Genomic DNA, 22,269 nt, shown 5'->3' with positions numbered 1-22,269 from the left:
GCATGCGCGGCAGCGGCTCCCTCGCCTTACTCTCCCCCCACCCGCTCGTGCTGTGGGCGCATGCGCGTGGAGGGGTCTGTTCCCTCCGGGACCGCTGGCTCTCGGGCGCATGCGCGCGGCGCGGCGCGCACGGTGGCTCTGGAAACCACCAGAAGGGGCGGGGGCGGTGTGTTGCTGGAGGAGCGCGCGGCGCCGCTGGGGGGAAGGGGCGGGGCGCGGCCGGGATCAGCTGACGCGGGAGCCTCGCGCTGCGTGACGGTTGGCGGCGGCCGTTGGAGCAGTAACGGTTGCGGCGGCAGCCTGGCGGGGCAGCAGGAAGGCTCTCGGCTCGGCAGAGGCGCTATGGCGACCACTGTCACTACGCAACGGGGCCCGGTAAGTGTGGCCTTGCAGGGCCCTTGAGACTGAGAAGGTCGCCGTTGGGGCTGGGGGAAGAAGGTTTTATCCGCTTAACCTCACGGGCCTGCCGGGCCGCTGAGGCCTGACTTGGACCCTGCTGGGCCTCTGCCGCCCTCGTCCGAGACACGACTGCTGCCGGTGGGCCGCAGGACGGCTGTGACTCATCCCGCTTACTGCCATCCTCTCCTCCTGGGCAAGAGGAAGAGCCAGAGCCTCTGTCTGGAGCCTGTTGTGTCAGCGCAGGGGCTAAAGTCTGCCCGTCCTACTAGCTGCCTGCCATGGGAAGAGGATTCAGATTATGGGAACGTCCTATCTGTGTGCACCTGGGCCTTGGAGAGAGGCTCTCCTGGCTGCTCTTTGTCGCTCCCTTCAAGGTTTAAACTGAAGCAGAGTCGAATCTTTTTTTCAAAAGTGGAGCAGAACTTTGTAGTTCCGTGGGTGAACTGTGCAGTTCCACACAGCTGTGTTAGAAATCGCTGTCGTGTGTTCACAGCAAAAAGCTAGAAGGAGAAGGAAGATGCTGAGAGACATGTGAGATGATAGCCAGCAGCCGAGGGGTGGGGGAGCTGAGCAGTTTTTCAAAACAGCTTTGCAGCCTTCAGGGAGCTTGTGCAAATGGCTTATTCAGAATTCTTACAGTTTATTTAGACCTTGACATAATATTCTCCCATGTCAGGATGTTTTACTGCAGATGTGAGGTGTAGCCCTGTGGTTATAACACCTGCCCTCCATTGACCTGCAGTTTCAATCTGCCTCCTTTTTCTGGGAGACTCCGCAAGTAGTGGCCGATACTTCAGTGGCAAGGCAACTGCATAGTATTAAAACAAACAAAACCCCCTGAAACTGTTGTTATTCCTGAGAAAACTGTTTTTTTTTTAATTACTATCTTCCTTTCAGCCTTGCTGAAAGGCCAGCTGAGCAAGTTACTGAATGCTAATCTGGAAAAACTGCACCTGTGTCTGATGTTATCTCAGGGTAGTGAGTTTCTTCGATCATTAATAAAATTTCTTAAAATGCCTTGTGTGCCTGCTCTTCAGTAATAGGATCAATCTGCAACCCGTTTTGATGATCGTTCTGTCACTGAAGTTTAAAAAAAAAAGGGGGAGTTAAGGTAAAATGGGAGAATGAGTTTTCTGTTGTATCTGGATGATACTGTGGAGGAATGCAGCCTCTTATTCTTGACTGAATGGTGGATTAGGTGGTGGATCAGGTACTATCATACCCCAGGAGTTGATAACTGTGTTGACTGTGTGATTCAATCCAGTGTGGTTCTCTCAATATGTCACACTTTCAGAAAAGTAAAATATGAATACATAGTAAAATAATACAAGTTAGCTTAAAAGTAAGTTCCCTTCAATTATCCTTTACTCTGTGTTTGGGAAAGGGTTGGGAGGTTGAAGGGAATTGGTGTGGGAGTAGGGGTTGGAGGAGGTGTTAAGGACTCTAATGTGGTTTGTCTGCTGCTGGAGCAGGAGGCCTCATTGAAGCTGATTTGCAGAGAGGTGAATTTGTCTGTATGTTTCTGTCTCTACAGGAATGGTATTTTCTTCTGAGAAAAGTACTACTTGCCTGGTAAATGTTGATGCTCCTGACTTGGTGATCAACACCTTGTTGATGTTCAGTAGAGTGCTTCTAATCTTTGTTTTAGTTTGGTGAAATCTTCTTGTTGGTTTGGGAGTTCAGTGAGAACCTTCTTTGACTTGGCTATAGTTTGAAAATGATAACCTGTCTAGAATGCCTCAGGTGTTTTAAAGGAATGTTTTGAATATGCTTCTAGATGTGATTCTCTTTTTGAATTGTCCAGGTAGTCCTGTAAAATTTTTGGAAATATTTAAGATTGATTTAGGCCTGGCAATATGAAGGATGCATGGTGATTAATCTTGTAAAATTTCCGCGCTCGCCATTTTTGTCTTTATGTTCTCCTGATGTTGTTGTGCATGCTATTCTCATTAGTGCTCAGCACTTCAGAGGTTTGCATTTATCCAAATGAATACTAAATCCTGCAAATCTTGGCTGCCATTTGAAGGTGAGACTGCTCCTTTGGCACGTACTTGCCTTTCCTCATTTTTCCCTGGAGCAAAAGATGCAGTTCTGCTTGTTTCTATATATAAGACTGCATTACAAATGAATAACCACTAAATGGTGCTAAAGTACAAAAAAAAAAGATAGTTTCTCCTTAGTGTTGCAAAGAATGATGCTCCGATTCCTTTCTGTTTAAATGAACAAGAAAATGCTTAAAGTTCTCTCCAGCAAATGAGAAAATAAAAATACAGTGTGGTTCTTTTGTTGATACTGTTTGTAAATTGTGATTTCTAGTCACCATACAAGCACAGCTGAAAACTAATCAGCCCATCTGGTTTGCTGTTAAGGAACTACAGTTCCTTCTGCATCTTGGTGGTAAACATTCTGCCAGGATATAGATTTCCATAGCTGTTTTTCATGAAGATAGGGAGTTAGCATGATTTCCGGTTGTATGATATTTTTAAAGCAGCGACTTTTGACATCTGAAAACTATAGCTGAATATGTAATGGCTGCTAAATGATACGTTTTGTGAGAGTATTCCAGTTGGGCTCCAGATCTGAGGACTGAAACTGTGCCTATCTGATGCCTTATTTAGCTAAGCCTACCCAAAATGGATCCCCTTGATTATTCATTGTGCTAGCAAAAATGTCGCATCCTTTAAAATTAGATCAAGTGTCATTCTGCTAGTTACATTTCTGCTCTGGTGATTTTCTTGATAATTATTTTGGTTATTGGAAATCATTCAATGGGAAGGATATATTTTACCTCTCTGTTCGTGTCCCAGTATTACTATTGAACTGCATAAATCTTTTGCTCAAAGTTTGAGTTTGACATATTTAAAATCTTCGTGTGTGTGTTTTTTGTATGTGTGTTTTGATTTGTTTTCTAACTGAAGGTGACAAAGCAATTATTCCTGCTTATATTGTATGGTATCATTAAGGGTTTTGTTGTCTTGGGAGCATTTTCTAACGCAAAGCCCTGTCTCTGAAATTCTATTAATAGTTCTGGATACAATTGAGTGTATTATTAGCTGTTTTGTTTTTACAATACAGCTGTATGTAGTATTAATTCTGATTTTTTTGGAGGTGAAAATGTCAGGAAGATGGAATGCTGCAATCAAATTAGATTCTGAATTTTTTTTTAAAAAAGCTGAGGAAGACATTCACTGAATGGGGATTGAATGTCATGTGTTCTTCCATAAATGTTAAGATGATAGTATATAGCATAGGAAGTATATCTATTGCAAACTAAGTAGTGAGTAGAGTCATGATAGAACTGTGTCGCTAGGTTCTCCTTTAAAAACAAAAAATGAGGTTAGAGTTTGAGTCTGGTTATGCAGATAGGTATTTTTGATCCTGAGTTGTTAATTTGTCGCTCTTTGTCTGCTTTTAAATGTTTCAAGAGGGAATTAGCTTATTTTCTTACAAATAAAAAGTCTGCCCACAACTATTTATTTCCATCAATATAGAAACTGTAGGTAATCCTCATAAGAATTTAATGCTTAATGTGTTTTTCTATATGAAACACTTCTAGATGTTTTACTGAAGACATCTCTAGGATTTACATGTATTGGACTCATGTCAAAGCTGAATGTTTGGGACAGAAGTGTGTGTTGTCCTCTTCCCCTTTCTTACTTCTGGAGCTTTACTGTGATTTACTATCCTGAGCTTTCAGGATTTAATCTTCTGAAAGCTACACTATTTTCTGTTTCTGGGTATGTTTTAGAAACCATCATGAATGAATTGGATTTTTCAGTGATCATAAGATGTCTGAGGCAAAATAAGTTGTCTTGTTCTTCCCGAGAAACTGGCTTCTAGGGTTTTGTGCATAAGAGAAGGTAGTTTTAAGAGTGCTGCCATCACTTCTTCCTATGGGAATTCTACATGATGTGGCTTCTTGGAGACTACTAATACCAAGTTTGAGACTTCCTGGAGGTGAAGGGTTTGAGTGGACCTGCTGTGTTATGCCATTGCCTAGCTAGTTCAGGTATCATTTTTTTTCTAAACACCAACACATATGTATATAAATATATATATATACACACAATGTTTAAAAGTAGTTCTGTTTTTTGTTCCTTTTTTTACTGTGTATTCTAAAGAAGGCTGTTACCAAACCTTGCCTAACTCCCAATATAATTTAAATAAGTCTTCTTTTTATTACTGGCACTATTTTTTAGCTTAGTCTTTTCCATCTCTGTGCTCATCTCTCTCCCACTTTTTTTAAAGATACTCTTAAGAGAGTATGGTTGCTGTCTTGAGTGTGAGAAAAAGAATTATACTTTTCTAGCTTGATATTGCAAAACATTTCATGACTCGTGGTTATCCAGAAAGGATTGTGCCTGGTTCAGTCCAAATGACTTTTTTTAATCATCCTCTACTTCAAAGGAGATGACCAGAATTCTATACCATGTTATAGATGAGGCCTTACAACTACTGGGCTTTTGCTGCACCTTCTTTCTAAGGGCCATACTTGCCTTCACCTTCTGGGAGATCAGCATTTGCTTGACTTTATTATACAGGACATTACTGGAGAATCAATAAGCTCAATGTATATAGATATAGGTGAACATATTACAGACTAGAAAAAAGTTCAGCTTTCCGTTAGGAGTTGATTGATTTATGTAAGTTGATCACAGTATTGAAGTGTTATTAACCAATGTATATTTGTATAAGTAAATTTACAAATCAAGTATTCAAATTCTTTGCTTAGGGAAGTAAACGTTTATAAAGAATCCATATTTTAAATTTGCTTATAAGAAGACAACATTCAGGTTGCATGTTGGCTGTAAAGAATATAAAGATTGTTTATAATTTTCTAGTCTTCTGAAAAGCCTTTTGAATGCATGAACAGTGCATTTCCAGTGCACAGTGAACACCTTCAGTGAAAGTGACATTCCATCAAATGAGTCAGATATCTAAAGAAAAAAATAATTTACTAGGCATAGAAGTGAGTGCTTTGCTGGCATCTATGTACTTAATGGATATTGTCAATTATTTACTTTTAAAGGCCACTTCAATCTGTTCCCTTTATTATTTGCCTTTTAAATAGAAGATTTCTACTATGCAGAAGTAAAAGGGCTCCCTTCCCCACCCCCTCCTCTTCTCCCTTCCCTCTTAGAAGCAGGTAGATGCTACTCTTTGGGGTGTTTTCTGGTAAACTTCCTTTCTGATCTGTAACACCTCTTAACAGGATCCCTGAGGCTCTCAAACAGAAGCTACAGCTCTTGCCAAATCACATTTCATGTGACTCTTGCTATCTCCAAGATGCAATCTTAGCATATGAGTGTTGTGTAATCTTCAAAAGCTATGTCCCTGAGGCACTGGTGTGTCTGAAGTGTGGTGTTCTATAGACATGTATTTGCAGGATATACAATTGAGTAATCTTGCCTGGTATAACAACATAAGAAATTGCACTATTTTTGTCTTGTGAGTAAATCTTGTATTGATAGAATGGGAAGTTCAGTATTAAACACAAGCATGTCTGTAGGCAAAACAAGTGAGTACAGCTTAATTATAAACATTCTTTGCTATTTTATATTTAAATTTTATTGTCATATTATTTTAATGGGAAGATTCCCTTTAGATGTCTTCTTGGTTGTATGCAGTGAGCATTTAACATTTAGAAATGGTTTCTCAAGTAAATATCTGACAAGTTAAGATTAGAAATTTTCCCTTCTTTGATGTTAATATAAAATGTATTCTGAGTTCTGATTCACACATGTGCCTGGGATACAATTCCTCTAAGATCTTTTTTCTACTTAACCTTTTTTTTTTTATGATTCGTTCTTATGGTATCCCAGACTTGGGATAACTGCATTACTATTTTGGGTGTGATAGAATTCTGTCCCAAAATTGATAAGGTAGTTACCCTAATATTTTTCAAGATAAAACACTATTTGCAAACACTTTGCATAGAAGAATTTGATTTATAGAAGATGTATCTACTGTCATGAAGACTGAAGTTGTCTCTTTCAAGTGTTACCTTGTACCACTTAGTGTAGAACTTGACTTACGTATTTTTAATCTAAGCTCCACAGGCCTGTGTTAAAGTGAAAATAGTGAAATCTTCATTGAGCATCAGGTTTTAATGATAAATGAAAGCCTTTTGGACTCTTTGCTCTTCCCTTAAGTCCTCTAATGTAGGGAGCAGGCAGTCTCACCATGTCATTGATCTTTGCCAATGTGAATAACGGACAAGTGGAAGAGATGCCAGACATAAGATATATCAGGTATCTTAGGTGGAAGCGCTTTTTAAACTTGGTAGTGCTAATTTCTTTATTTGTATTAAGTAGCTAAGAGTTCAACTGCAGAGTAACCTAGACTATGTCCTTTTTTTTTTTTTTTTTTGAGGTTTATGTTGGAAATCTGTATTTTTTAAAGTGAGTGAATTTAGAGTTGGCATTTTGGTCATTGATTTAACTCCTTGTTCATGCTGTCAAATCTGAAGTAAAATTCTGCTGAATGATTTGCTAAACTACTTTGATTTATCTTCTCATTTGTTACGAAAGTAGAAGATACAAATTGGAAGTTGTTTGTTTGTTTTTCATTTTGTGTTTCTTTCTTTAAGGTATATGTTGGTGAACTACCCCAGGATTTTCTTCGCATCACCCCAACCCAGCAGCAACAGCAAATCCAACTGGATGCCCAGGCAGCTCAGCAGCTGCAGTATGGAGGACCAATGGGTACAGTTGGCAGACTCAGCATTACAATAGTACAGGTATAAACTTGATTATCTTTTTAATACAAGGTATAATCTTTCTTCATCAGTCGACACAAAAGAATTGTACTGGAAATGAGTTACTAGATGGCCTGCATAAAGGGAATGAGTAGTTTTAAAAGTTTTTCTAGTTAGTACTTGTGTACATCAGTGTGTTTCTAGTGTCCTGTTTCATAACTGTATTTTGTGCAATTTCCTACAAGCCTAACTATTTTAGCATGTCATTAAAGTAATTAAGGGCACAGTTTCTCTAAAACTTCCAATAAGATTTTGTGCAAAAATATTTAATGTGGGAGGACAATGGCAATTTTTGATTTTCATATTACTGTAGGGAATTACACTTGCCTTATGTATTCCTTAAATGACTACTCCATTTCCTTTAATGCCTTGTGCTTTCTTCCCCAAGTGCTTTCTGCAGACTTTCCCATTAATCACAAGTGCATGTCCTTGCTCTTTATATTTTTGCCATTTTTGCCTCATTATCTTTTGTTTCTTTGCAACACTGTATTATTCCATTCATTTAGTATAAAATTTCAGGTTTTAAAACTTATCTGCATTAGCACAATTCTTTATCAAAACTAGCTCAGCAGATATCCTTCATATTAACTGAACACACTTCATCACTCTGCAAGTAAAAATTTAAAGGTTTTCTCTAGAAATGTATTGAAGATGTTTAGGCGTAAAGCTAATGTCAAGTCTGCAATACTATACTTATGGTTACAGCTTCTATGACATCCTTACCAGTGAGAAACTGCGGAGTCTCTTGGGCAAAAAGGCACCAATCTTTCCTTTCTAGGTCCTCCGCTGATCACTTTATGCCTTCTCAATCTGTATCCTTCCTTTCAAAAATGGGAGTGACGCTTCTTGCGACTTTACTTCTGAGGTCTAGACACCAGAATTGGTGTGTTGCATTTGGTCACAGACCTTGCTCACGTTCTGAAGAGTTTCTAGTCTCTGTTTAGAGATTATCTGTAGAATGTGGAGATTGTTCTGCATTTCTGAAAAGCAGAAAAATGTTGCTGCTTTTAGAGCATGGTGGAAGAAGCTTTAATATGAGCTTTTTCCCGAAAAGCTTTTTCCTCAAAAAACAGTAATATATGATCCAGGTTAAACCTCAGATGTAAAACAAAACAAATATTTATCAAGTAACATAATATATCTCCATTAACTGTAAGTTTCCAGTGTGTAGGTTTTTCATCTTTAACTATTTCGTCGGACTGCTGAAAGTACTTTTCTGTGCGGATGTTGATGTGGTCAGCGTAGGTTGTAGAACTACTTGGAGCTGATAAGATGTTATAGTGTTCAAGAGTTGCATCTCACTTTGGGTGGTTCTGTAGAGAAGCAGGAAGGACTAAGCAAACTGGGCCTGTTTAGCTTTGAGAAGATTGAGAGGGGGTTTTATCAAATGTCTCCCCAACTGAGGGGAGAATGTAAAGAGGAGGGGACCAAACTCTTCTCCGTGGTGGCCAGTGACAGGACAAGGGGTAATGGGTACAAATTAAAACACAGGAAATTCCATCTACATATGAGGAAGAACTTTACCGCGGATATAGCATTGGAACAGACTGTCTAGAGAGATTGTGGATCTCCTCTTGGGAGATCTTCCAACACTCACCTGGATGTGACCCTGTGCCACATGCTCCACCTGTCCCTGCTTGAGTACGGGTGTTGGACTACATCCCTAGAGGTCCCTTGCAACCTTAACCATTCTGGGATTCTTGTTTGGACTGATGGACTGTCATCATTGGGTCAGTCCTCAATTATTCTTACATTCTTGTGCAGACAGGAAAACACACAAAGCCATGTGGCTTTATTTAAGCATTTGATGATTAAGTGTATGGAACAGCATGTGCTAGTTCTGCTGCTGCAACTAGCAAAAGATGATAAATGTTGAGAAAGTGATCTGTTGTGTTTTTTTCTTACATTCTTAATGTTCTTGTAAGGACTGTCACCATGTAAGGACTGTTTTATTCTATTTCTATGTTAATAGGAAAAGTATGTTGCTATAAGCATACTGACACTATGTAGCACACGTGTTTATTGTAGAGTAGAACCTAAGTTGCTTTGTAAAGTACTAAATGATACACTGAAGTAATGCCAAAATGTTTTATTATCTCTGAAAACTGTAAGCACCTAGATCTTATCTGAATTGAAATGTTTTAGCAATGTGAGTGCTGTCTGATACTTGTGACACTATTGGTTTTGTTTCATCTGTTAAAAGTATTTCAGTGAAAAGAGGCAGGCTACCTATTGCATTAAGTTTATGATATATTAAAGAACAAATTATTAGACAAGAAATGAATCTACATGACTGTTTTCGTTGTAATCATGTATTTGCCAATTTGCTGTGGAAAAGCCTAACTTATGCTGAAAGTGCATATTCTACAGCAGACACTTTACAAAGAAAGGTTTTTCAAGGATCGTTGATTATGTCCTTGACTTTTATTCAGTGCTGAATTTCTCAAGGGTTTTTCTTCCTGTCCATGTTGCGTTTGAACATAGTCCTTTGTTCCTTTGTTCCTTTTTTTTTTTTTAACTAAAGTTAATGTAAATGTAAGACTGATGTTTAAGCCTTGCTTTTCTTCTCCCCATCTCCTTAGGCAAAACTAGCAAAGAACTATGGAATGACCCGCATGGATCCATATTGTCGAATACGTTTGGGCTATGCTGTATATGAAACTCCCACAGCGCATAATGGAGCCAAGAACCCTCGCTGGAACAAAGTTATTCAGTGCACCGTTCCCCCTGGCGTGGACTCATTTTATCTAGAGATATTTGATGAGGTTAGAAAGAGTATATTTTTTTCCTCATCTATTCATGCAATGGAAACAGTATATATCTCTTATTTCGTATTAAGTGTACTTCATAATAAATGTGCATCCCTAAGAGCTTTGGGTTAACTTGATGCTCTCTAATATGTGTTTTTGGTCTTCTGGGCTTGTGGATGTGTTTACTTATTATATGAATTCAGTTTGGGGCCTCTTCTCCTCAAACTGTCCTTCCTATATTGGTTCTTTATTAATTCTTTCAGATCCAGCTTCCTTTTAGGTTTTTTTAGCATATTTTGAGCACTCAAGTTAAAAATGCTCTAACTGATCAAGCCTCGTTTTCGGGCTAGACAAGAGAATCTCTCCTTAATCTTGAAGTGAATTACGTTCCTGTATTCTGGTGCCACTGGGAAAAGTAAAATTTCATAGGTAGACATGGCAAGGCTATCTGATGAGGTAGGTATGGATGTAGCCAAGCCAATCTGTAACATTACCTGCTGACATGTTAGAATGTGATCAGTAGTAGAAAGTGGTGTATTCTTCTAAATGTTCTTTATCTTTGGAAACGTTTTTTAAGAAATACAAAAAATTTAGCGGTGACTTCCCAGTCCTTTAATTAGCCTGCTCTCCGATGCTTTCAACTGTTAGAAATATTTAACCTAGATTAATAGAAGTGTTCAAGGCCATCTCTAAAAGCTATTTTTCTTTTAGCATAGGCCCTAGAATTAAATGTTGTACAATGCTGTACTTATGTATTGACTAAAATGGACTGTATCTTTGGGAGACCTCAAGTTTAACAGCATGGAATACACTAATTATAAGTCTCATTTTGGAACATTGTAGTTAGGGCTCCTGTGAAGTAAACAATGATAATAGCCAGTAGCATCAAACATAAAACATGTGCAGGTGAATAGCAGTGAGGCAGAGAGCGTTCAGACTGTTCAACATTCAGCTTCCTCTGAGGTGATGTCACTTCGCACAGATGTTGATATTTTGTTGATGTTATGTTGTATTTCTAGAAACAATGTTCCGTTTTTGTTTTACGCTTTTTTATTAACTACCTGTGTTCAATCTATAATCCCATTTAAGGGAAAAATGCCTTTGTCCCTGGTAGAAAGCTGGTGATGGCTAAAATATTTTCTGATGCTTTAGTTCCATCAAAAGAAATTATTTAAATTGTATAAAACTTGAGATACTAGTCAGTAATCACTTTTGAGGGCAATTAACTGGATAAATTTTATTTAAATATACTCCAGCGGGCCTTTTCAATGGATGACCGCATTGCTTGGACACACATTACAATTCCAGAGTCTCTGAAACAAGGAAATGTGGAGGATGAATGGTATAGCCTGAGTGGGAGGCAAGGTGATGACAAGGAAGGAATGATCAATCTGGTTATGTCATACACGGTAAGTTAAATATATCTCTGGCCTGAAGAATGGTAGAGGGAGAGCTGCTGGGACACTAGGGAAGGATATTTTGAACTGTTAGAAGTAGAAGCAGTTCCACTGTGTGTTACTATCTGAATAGTTTGAATTCATTTGCTGATAACTTGCAGTTTAAACTTGGTCCTTGTTCTTGGTTCTGGTCTTGCTTCGTATTGACTGTGAGCTGTTGTCTTTACACTGATCCATTCAGCAGCCCATGGACCTTAGTCTGGCACCTTTGTCTTAGGGAGGTGCTTGCATATGATCAACATGCCTCTTAATGTGCTTGCATATGATCAAAAGTTTCAATTTTCCAGCTTCTGCACACAGTAGCATAACTATTCCCTGCTGTTTGAAAATAACACACTGCCCCACGTGTAAGTAGCTGTTCCTTTGATTGCAGTGCTCCCTTCTGGGATAACCTTTAAAACTGTCTGTAACCAGTGGATATAGTGCACATAGGATATCACCTTTTGCTATTAATATTTTCCAAGATCAGGCTGAACAGAAGTTGGAGTATAAAAAAAAAAAAAGTGTTAATTTGGTATTCTGTTCAAAATACTTTCTAAGCTGAAAAATAAATTTGAACTTCAGCTTGCTACTAGAAGCAGTGCACTGCTTTTAGTAAAATTCAGACTTTGTTTAAATATTTACAGTGAGTATCCTATATACATTCCGCAAGAGCAAGGTGTGCAGACCCATATAGCCATCTCTTAAATGCATTTGAGATGCAGTAGCATGGAACTTGAATAGCTGATTTTAGCAAAGAACTGTTGCAAAAGACTAGTTTAGTATTATGTAATTGAGTTGCAAATGAATTCTCAATTAAAAGGTGGTAGTTCACTTAATTTACCTGAGACACTCTTTTATATAGATTAGCCCTTATGATAAAGATATCATTGAGTATGGAGCACTGACTTGCAGTGTGACTTTTTGCCAATAATACTTCAGTGGCTGCTATTTGTGTGTATAAAGAATATATATATTCCTGAAGTACTTCTAATTTGTCTGCTCTTTTGTATCAAGTCTTTGCCAGCTGCCATGATGATGCAGCCACAGCCAGTGGTCCTGATGCCCACTGTGTACCAGCAAGGAGTTGGATATGTGCCTATAACAGGTAGGTTTTATTTCCTTGAAGACTTTTGAAACCCGAGTCAGGGTTTTGCAAAAGTAATTACCACGTTTCTTCTGTACTGCTGAACACAAAGGGAAGCTCTAAATTATCCAGGCTGTGTGTGTAGTGTGGTGTTTTTTTCCCTCTATGATATATTTTGTGAGAAGGAGAATGATAAAATGTACCCTCTTCTAAAGGTGCAGGAGTTTGAATAATTAGATTAGAACAAGTAGCTCAAAACATTCTCTCTTCCTTTTTTTTTTTCTTTGAATGCTTAGTGTTAAATTATAGTAAGTCTTTAAATAACTAAATCTGTCAGGCTGCACTAATATTGTATATGCTGTTAATCTGTGTGAAGCTGTTCACACTTCAGAGCATAGGACTGCAGCTTAAATAGATTATGAAGTGTTTATTTTCTGTGGTCATTGAAACAACTCTCTTGCATGCTTGCTGCACATACTACATTAAGTGTAGTGGATGAAAAGTGTTAGAGATCTTGGATGGAGTTACTTAAATACATCACAAAGTTAAGACAGATATGGTCTGTCTTATTCCCTGCAATTACGTTTAGACTTGTATGCAAAGATATTTTTAACTCTGGGTCTTGTAGGTTTTTTCATTGAAGATGAAAAGCTTGAAATATACTAATAAGCTTGAACGGCTCCAGGTTTTTACTTGTAGTTTTTACAAGTCCAAGGTTTCTATTTTTTTTACAACTCTTAAGTCCATTTTGTTGTATTGAGTAAAATACACACTTTTTAGGGAAAATATAGTTATGTTCCACAAATGCTAAGGATTTTTTTTTTTGCTCATTAACGTTTATGGGGCATAATTACAGTGATAAAAGCTGACACAAAACAGATTTTCTGAGTTTTAATTCTCTATTGAACTTAAATTTTGTGGAAACAAACATTCAGAACAGAAGGGTGTAAGACTGGATGAATAACTTAAGGAATGGTATGTACTGCTTTGTTTAACTGCTGAGTTAAAGCAAAGCATGGAGAAAAATAATTGCTTTATTTCTCAGTGAAAGCATATGGTATGCTTCCTTTCAAATGCTCTTATTTCTAGAGCTTAATTCTCAGGATTAGTCTTGCTTGTGCCAGCGGACCGGGCTCAACTAGTAGGTATGTCCTGAGATGTGGCTCCCTTACTGTGGTTATATAGAAGCCACGCTTCTATATAACTCTTCTGTGATCTCATTAGAAGCTTTATATCTTTACTTCTGGGTTCATGACATCCCTATGGGGCGAAGCACATTAAAGGGGAGAAGTAGCTGGTATTATCTATTGTAGTGTAATAGGAAGTGCTCTAGAATCTCTTGGAACAAACCTATCATACTATATGTTACTTATATGTAACAGTAATCATAACCTCTACTAATTCTTATAATGTTTGTAACTTTTTTTTGTGTGCCTGTTGGTCTATCACCCTCCTACAAAGATACAGCATGTTAGTTTTAGTTCTGCCATTTGGGCAATATGGACAGTATTGAGCTTTATCTATGACAGAAGTAGGGAGGAAGGACCAAACTGTTTTTGCAGAACAATGTAATAGTCGTTTGTGAAAATGAGTATATTTTTTTTAAAAAAAGCTTTTACATGAAATGACATTTAGTCAAATTTAGTTGTGCCGTCGAGGCAAAACTTGTTTTTTCTGACTATGGGTAACTGTTTCTATTCAAAAATCAGTATATATCATAATTAACCTTAAGCAGCCTCTCTCTTTTTTCACTCTCCTCTTGTAGTGCAGAAGCAAGCAGTCACTGTAGGTAGGAAGCAGGTGAGATTTCAGATCTCAATGTAAGTTCAGTAACTTCCCCTGTTGGTGAATATGACACTAGCCCTTTAGGTCTCTGCTGTTTGATGGGTTAGCTTATGAGGGTGTTGGTGTTTATTCAGAATGCTCCAAGTATGATTTGTTCCTTATATTCAATAAAATATCTATGCTACAAACACCTGGTGATTTGTTTACGCTGGATTTGTTTAAGCCTTAATTGCTATTTCTATAAAAATAACATAGTTTGGAAACTTGTTCAGAGTATTGTAGTGAATATGAGACAAGCCTAGCAGCCTTTAATTTCTGCTTAAATTAGTACTTACCTAACTATCTAAATTCACTCAGTTTTGACTTTTAGAAACAAAATAGTTCAGTTTAATTAAAAAAAAAAGATTAATATCTCTTTCCCATGTCTTACTCCTTTCCCCTCACCCCTTCATTTTCACCTGTCTTTAGGGCTTGAGTACTTTGCTCTGGGTAAGTTTCCAAGCTCTTTTCTCACTCCCATCTTCATTGACTCCAGTTTTTGCATGAATTCATGCAGACAGCCTTTTTCTTTCTTTCTTTTTTTCTTTTTTTTCTTTTTAATGTTGTGGCACACTGCATCACAAGGTACTGCACCTGGTTTCACAATAAAGGCAATTTAATGTGTCTCCAAGTCTCAAAATGCATCTCCCAGTTTCAGACTTATAATTAATTTGTGATAGTGGTATTAATGGATTAAAAAGTGGCACCGATTTTTCTTGAAGCTTTTTGTGCTAGTGGGCTGTTCTAGGTGACCATACTGGTTTCCTAATAGAGAAATTTTAATGTAAACCTAAGTGAAGAACTTGGTTCTGCAGTGACCTTCTGGTAAGGTAGCCTATCGACTGCTTTCTGTTATTCTTTGAGCCCTTTTATTCTAAACAGCAACATTTTTATTGATATACATATCTTTTACTAACAGTCTGTTTTAAATTCTTGTCAACTTAAGCATCTGACATGTCTATTTGGATAAACTTGAAAGGTAAACTGTAATAGGAAATCCATTTACCTTCTCACTTTACTATGCCACCTTTGATTTTTGAGTTGTAGGAAGGTATTGAGCATCCTTGACTTTTATGGATGTTTAAGTATCTGCAGAAAATTCTAGAATTATATCTTGTGATAGGAAGTCATTTCTTTATGATCTGCATTTCAGAAAGATGACAAATTAAACAACTGATTCTTGCAATATATTGAGTGATGGAATTGTCTTTCCATGAGCACATAGACTTCATTTTAATTAGCAGTTTACAAAGAGGCAACATTTAGTTTATAAATGATGACACACATTCTAGCATTTTTTGAGGGAAATACACATTCACATAGGTCTTAATGATGTCTTTAAAGCAAGTGATCCTAATTTTCTTCCATTCAATGAAAGAATTTGAACTAAGCAGTTTCTCAAACTGAGTTTTTGAAGGCACTTTACAAAGAGCAGAATGGTAGCAATACAAGATACTAAACACAGAGAATTTGACTGGACGATGAAGTAAAAAGTGTGTAATACCTGGGATGCAGTTTAAAAAAAAAAAAGTGCTACTTTCATGCTTCTGTTGGTGCTTGTTGCAGTCACAAGATGCTTTCAGATGACCTGCTGTTGTATGTACTCATTTCATGCCCTGGAATGTCACTGCTCCTGCTGCCTGTTTGCCATTGCTGTTCCACCAGCCTGGAAAATGCTGCTGCATTCTTCTGATTTGTGGGAGGTAGCAGGGAGCAATACCCAGGTGTATGCAATGCTGTTTATAGCAGTTGCTTATGTGTTTAACCTTCAGTCTTCTCTTCTGAGTGAAATGAGCTTCCCAATATGTAAAACAGCTTCTTACTGAATATGGATAAATTTCAAGTTTATTATAGCTGTGTAATGATTGCATACACATTACATATTAAGTCAAGGTATTTAGTTTTTAAGCTGATGCAAGAAGTCTTCATTCCTGTTTTGTAAATTGGAAATGATTAATGCTTTTAGTTTGGAAAATAAAACAAGATATTCTTGTATATTGATAGCCTTTATGGCTTGAATATGGAGTTATATGAAAAATAAGCATGTTATAGAAATACTCAATCTGTGTAATATTCCATTTTCTGTGTGTACGAGATAGTTGTAGACAGTATGAGTAGTAATACTTAAGCTGTAAGAGCAGAGCAAAGTTTGAAAGTCATTACCAAAAATAATACTACCAAGAAATGTCTCTGAAACCAAGAATATTTGAATCCATTATGTCTTGAATTCTGCCTTTGCAGATATCTGTGTTTTCAGAATTTACTTGTTCTGATGAAACAGTGAGAAGTTGTGACCTTCATGGTTTTGATACTAAGACACTTAAACTTTGTTAGTGAGCTGCTTGTCCAGTTGTTGCCATAGACCACTGCGGCACTTGAAGCAAGTTAGATGTTTCATTTCATTTGGATTAATGTTTTAAGCTAGCATCTTGCTTGGGCAGTTCCTAAGGACCTTAGGCTAGTTATTCACAAAATCCATCCACTTGGGTGGTTTCAGAACATTAACCTACTGCATAAAACAGAGGCTTGGATAAAAGGCAAAACAACTACTGGGTGACTCTGTTCTTTGGAGTACAATGATGCACTTGATTTCCTGATGCTGCACCCCTTTGTCTCTTGTGTATGACAAGATTACTCGTGGAAACTGTGGGGAAGGAGCTGGGGCTTGTCGAAGCTATAGAAGAGGCAATCAGAACTGCAGCTGGGTCTGTTTATTGGGCAGAGTGTTGCACTTGCAGTGCTGGGGAGGGCTGCGTACTCGTTTGCTTCCTGGGTATGTGCATGGTACAATTGACCAGGTGTTCAGATGATCTGAGGTGTTGGCAGAAGCCCAGGGACCATGGCTCAGATGGCATAAACTCTGGGGCCATATTTCACACTGTTGAGGAAGAGACTATAAATAACCTTGGGAGTGGAGGGAATGCATAGGAACTGGCAGAGACAGGTTTTTCAATGTGTGGGTGTAGTGAAGTGGTGCTAGGAGCTGTTTTTCTAGCTCTAAAACAGAATCTTTGGAAATAGATGCAGCTTGTACACTAGATCATTTACAGCATTCAACTTCCTTTTTTCCAAAAAATAATTGTGCAGAGATATCACCTTAATATTGAGGAGATTTCACTTCTGAATAAAAGTGGTGCAGTATAGGGACAATACTTTTGATCACCTAAATAGTACTTGAGTCCTTTCATTTAGTCAAAACAACAAAGATGCACACTTGGAAATAATGTCACTTGTCTGATTTAAGTCTGCTTAATATGAGGATGCAGCTACCCGCCACCAGAATTATGTTCCTTTCCATTCCTTTTTGAACAATTAGCTATCATAAGGAGCTTATTTCAGGAATGCATAGAACCTTGTTTAAAAAAAAGAAAAAGCTATTTTGAAGATGCCCTATTTGTGATGACTGGGATGGTACATCCTTGGTTTAACTTGAGGGAAAAGTAATGAAAGTCATAAAAGGAAAACTAAAAAAAGTGGACTAAAACTGTGTAAAGACACTGTTAGACTTAAAGTAAGTGTATGTAGATGTAAAAAGAAGCAGTCTTGGAGGTTACTGAACAACTGCTATGGTAAAAACAATGAAATAGGTAATTAAAATAAAAGGAAAGGATCTATCCGATTATAGGAACGTTAAATGATATACCTAAATGGGTTTGTTGGCAAAGCCTTTGAGGTTCAATTCCTTCAAGGGGTAAGAACTACTTATTTTAAAGAAATAGAAGCAATGGTATCATTAAGTGAAGGACTTGAAGGGTGAGTGTATAGCTAAGAATTTAAATAAAAAGCAAAAATTAAATCATAATGATGCAGTGAGAAGAAAGGGTTTGCTTTGTGTGCTTCTTTTCTTGAAGAGTAGTGTCAGCTCAGGGTTAAGATCTAAACAAATTAGAATGATCAGCATGAAAATAACATTTTTCTCTGGTTTGGTATTTTAGGTTTTTGCAGAAAATACAATGTGAGACCTTGTTGCTAAGTTGATCTTAATTGTAGAATACTGGAGGGGAGCAAAACTGAGTAAAATCTACCCATTAAATAATTTAAACCTATAGAGTTTAGAATTTTTTTCCATAATTTGTTGATGAAACTATAGAAATTGTAGAAACAGTACTTTAATTTCACACAGCAATACAAAGTCCATCAAAAATGTCTATGGAATTTGTCTTCTGGCAGAGAAAAAGGGAAAAGCAACGTTTGCCCCTTAGTGAAATAGCGTTCTCGCCTCATTGAGGTACAGGTGCACGCTGAGGTAGATGGTTCCTTTTTGAGGAAGCGATCCCATCACCAGGTCAATTCCTGATCCAGATCGATGACGCTTTCCTTTTTCCTGCAGTGGGAATTCATTCGTTGAATTACTGCGTATCAGTTGTATATACAGCTAGTGTAAAAAAAAAAATCTTGTTCCACACAGCATAAATGCAATAAGGTCCATTTAGCTGCAGAATGGGTGTTTGATATGAGGGTTTAAAAAGTAAATCTCTGATGCTCATAGTGTTTGTTTAGTGATTACCATAAACCTGATTAATTCTCGTTGCATCTAATTGTAAGCTGTATGTGTTACACATATTACTGGAACAGATCCGAACTTGGCCAGAGAACCCATTCAAGAAAAATCTCAAAATCTTGAGATTGCAACAGTCCAGAGACAAATGCTCCAACCTCTTTTCTGAAGCTGTGTGTTTGGAGGGGTTTTGGAGTTGGCAGTCTGGGGGTGAGGAAGGCATAAGTCACTTCATTTTTCAAAGTCTTAAATTTTCTTTCATGGTTTTGTCTGCTTGTTTGTCTTCAGGGATGCCTGCAGTCTGTAATCCTGGCATGGTACCAGTGGCAATACCACCTCCTGCGGTCAATCCTCAGCACCTTTGTAACGAAGAAGACCTGAAATCAATTCAGGACATGTTTCCCAACATGGACAGGGAAGTAATCCGCTCAGTGCTAGAAGCTCAGAGGGGGAACAAAGATGCAGCTATCAACTCCTTGCTTCAGATGGCTGAAGAATCCTAAGCCCTTACTTCCTGCACTGTCTCCGTCTTTGATGCCACCTTTATTTTTACTTGCCAAGCCAGGGATTTAGCTAGAGGAAGAATTTCCTAACAGTTTTCTGTTAGTGTATCCTGTGTGAAAGGTTGTATCCCCCTTTTTTGTGTGGACAGTTGGATCTTTTTCACTTTCTTTTTCAGTCTGTTTTCAGTTTAGTGTGTATTCTACAACAGCAGTGAAGCATTCTACTATCAGCTGTGCCCCGTGTGGCTCTATTCTGACTGGGGAGGCGAGTAATGCTGCTTTTTTCTTTCTCTCCCCTTTTCAAAAAACAAATTCTTGCAGAGTAACTCTATGCAGTACAGGACATACACTATTTGTTAGATTGAAAAAACTTTCTTCCATGGAGGGTTTCTTTTTTAGCATAACTGATTTGTTAAAGTATTTTGGTTTCTTCAAACAGCCTGTTTCTACCACAAGTTAAAAAAAGCGCCCTTCTACCTGTCCTGTTATGTTTAATTATTGCTGTGATAGTCAGATGTCCTTGATGAAAAAATTGAATTGAATAAGCTAAATTCCTTGGGTTGTACTGTTCATATTTGTAATGTGATCCTCTGTTCAATCTTGTCATTGGGCACCAAAGCAATGTGTTATCTGGTGTGTGTTTAGGGCTTTATCCTGCCTGTAGTGCTGTTAGGTATCTGTAAAATCTGCACAGATAACTTCTAACTTGTACAGTCTGTATTGCTGTAGTAGAGAATGAGCCCTCATGTACTCTCCTACAGCTAATTGCACTCTTAGTACTACTTTTGCATTCCCATGTTTATTCCAAAGGATGAATGCAGATGGAAAGATTTTATACCTGGAAAATGAATGACATGCTAAACAATTATTTGAAGTATTGTCTTATATTGTTTAAAAAAGCAGAAACCTCGGATATGTTTGTAAGACATCTTTCTTTACTCCTAAATGTCAGCCAAATTATCATTTTACCTTGGTGGAAAAGTTACTATAGCTTTTTTCTTCTTTTGTGTAATATGAAATAAGCATGAAAAGTAATTTGAGAATCTTCAAATGGTATTTAAACTTGCCCAGTGATTTGTTATGTTATGTTTCATGCAGGTGGGAGTAAATTAATTGAGAGAACATCTAACATATCCGAATTACCTCAGAGGAGGTTAGAGGTTGCTGATATTTATTGTTAGTATTATTTTTTGAGACATCAGCTCCTCTTGGAGCTGCAGAATGTTGAAGTGGGCACCCGTTTCCTGGTGGACAAATTCTGCAATGTCTGTTTTTGTAGATGAAGTAATGCACTTTAAGTGGTATGCACCAGTTTGTTTTTACCAGTGATGTGCAATGTTGTCGTTTTATCTTTTTAATGTTTGACTTCGAATACTTTCTACAATAGCCATAGACTTTTATATTTTCAAGAGTTGGAATGTACATTTGAAATGTAGGTTCTTGAGTGATTCATGAGAACTTTAAAACCAGGTTTCGAATAAGGAAAATAGACTCTTATTCTCCTCCTCCCCCTGCTTTGTTTCGTTTTGCACACTTAAGATTTTTTCTTACCTGCTGAAAAGCCAGTTTTCCCAGTTACATTCAAGAAGCCTCTAAGTAGTGTCGGTAGAGTATGAATATTTATTTTTTTATGATTGAGTGATACTGAAACTTTTTAAAAAAACAGGATCAAAAACAGTATCCACTTCCAAAAACTGGAATCCTCTAGTGTCTGATCTTCTAAAGCAGAGTTTTCATACTCTATGACTTAAAATTGTTTTTAATCCCTCTACTGTCTCTTCCTTTTGTAATATCCATCTTCCCATTGGCATTTCAATAAAGAGGTATAGTTTCTATGCTTTATTTGTAGAGTCACCATATCTTTATTTTCTAAGAGAAACCAGGTTGTCATTAAGAAAATGCTCTTGCCCCTTCTCTACACTTGTGTAAAATTTGAATAGGTTTAGAGGCATCTGGACTTTATCTTCATAGCACAGTGACGTGTGGCTTGTCTCCCGAAAGGACAAATGTTGGTGAAGATTTTGGTGCTCAGATACCGTCTGCAGGATGAGTCCCTTCCTCTGACTTTTACACAGATAGCATGAATTGTTAGGGGGTAAATGATTCAGGGAATATGTACATATATAAATTTTTATATTAAAATGTTGGCGTCTGTAATAACAGCTTTTTATAAAAGCAAGAGATCAGGGTTGAATGGAATGGCTGGTAAATTGTGCTGCATCCTACTACAGCTGAGTTTCAAGCACAGAATTCAGTTTGAACGTTCAGGAAGGGGAAGGAGCTGTTGGGTTAGCCAGCTTCGTTCAGAAACGGCACCTCGGGCCTCTGGGGCACCTGTAGCTCCTGGTCTTACATGAGTGGGTTTTTTTCTAGGTGGTTCTTAGGCAAATATTACGCAAAGCAGGAGTTATGAGTTCTACATGGGAGATGTAGGAGCAGTATGGCTGGTAGATGGATTTCAGCATGTTATTGAAACTAACCTATTTTTTCTGGGTTTTTGGTCTTGATTTAACTAAGCATTATGGTTGAAAATCTTATGTCAGGATGTGCAACTTCCTAAAAAGAAACAAAACACCCATCATGAGCTCAACTTTTCAGCATACATATCCTCTCAGTCCAGCTGCTTATGGACAGGTTTGAATTGGGGAGAGATGCAAAAAGGCAAGGAGGAGTTGTCCAGGGGCCTGTGACATAGAGATTGGAACTGAATGTGGGGTTTTTTTTGCGATTTATTAAAACAAATGTCATCACTCATTATGATTGTAGGTTTTGACAAATTCTTTCTGATACTTCAATACTGCTATTCTGCTCAACAGCCTCAAGCAGTCTGGAGAGAAAGCTGGCTGTGTAAGACTGGCATCTGCTAGAAGTTAGTGCTTTAGAGTTTGACTCCTGCCAAGAACCTGAGCTTGCTCAAGATAGGAACACTTCTTGTCTAGCTAGATCCTTGCTACTTTCTTCTCTACTGCTGTTTGCCTCTGCTGATGGTACTGAATGTTCCCCCCTCCCTTACAA

At 37.9% G+C, this 22,269-nt stretch overlaps 1 protein-coding gene across 2 annotated transcripts; it reads left to right on the top strand.

Moving 5' to 3' along the window:
- Nucleotides 1-298: 298 nt before the first annotated feature.
- On the top strand, nucleotides 299-22,232 carry TOLLIP (toll interacting protein). Of its 2 annotated transcripts, XM_026048374.1 has the most exons (7): nucleotides 322-375; nucleotides 6,989-7,138; nucleotides 9,739-9,921; nucleotides 11,163-11,315; nucleotides 12,360-12,450; nucleotides 14,683-14,703; nucleotides 19,040-22,232. In XM_026048374.1, the coding sequence occupies exons 1-7, from the start codon at nucleotides 343-345 to the stop codon at nucleotides 19,252-19,254; spliced, it is 846 nt and encodes a 281-aa protein (XP_025904159.1). In that variant the 5' UTR covers nucleotides 322-342; the 3' UTR covers nucleotides 19,255-22,232. The 2 variants fall into 2 exon arrangements, with proteins under 2 accessions (XP_025904160.1, XP_025904159.1); XM_026048375.1 differs by lacking the exon at nucleotides 14,683-14,703 and having other exon boundaries at nucleotides 299-375.
- Nucleotides 22,233-22,269: the final 37 nt, after the last annotated feature.

The sequence above is a fragment of the Nothoprocta perdicaria genome, unplaced genomic scaffold, assembly GCF_003342845.1.
Source record: "Nothoprocta perdicaria isolate Ctin4 unplaced genomic scaffold, notPer1 scaffold_539, whole genome shotgun sequence".
Classification (NCBI taxonomy): Eukaryota; Metazoa; Chordata; class Aves; order Tinamiformes; family Tinamidae; genus Nothoprocta; species Nothoprocta perdicaria.
The sequence above is the reverse complement of the archived record's forward strand: the minus strand, read 5'-3'. Positions and strand labels throughout refer to the sequence as shown.

Excerpts from the sequence above, each read along its gene's own strand:
- TOLLIP (XM_026048374.1), top strand. The coding sequence starts at position 343 with ATGGCGACCACTGTCACTACGCAACGGGGCCCG. Across the intron at positions 9,922-11,162 it reads ATCTAGAGATATTTGATGAG|CGGGCCTTTTCAATGGATGA; the intron begins GTTAGAAAGAGT and ends AATATACTCCAG. Across the intron at positions 14,704-19,039 it reads GCTTGAGTACTTTGCTCTGG|GGATGCCTGCAGTCTGTAAT; the intron begins GTAAGTTTCCAA and ends GTTTGTCTTCAG.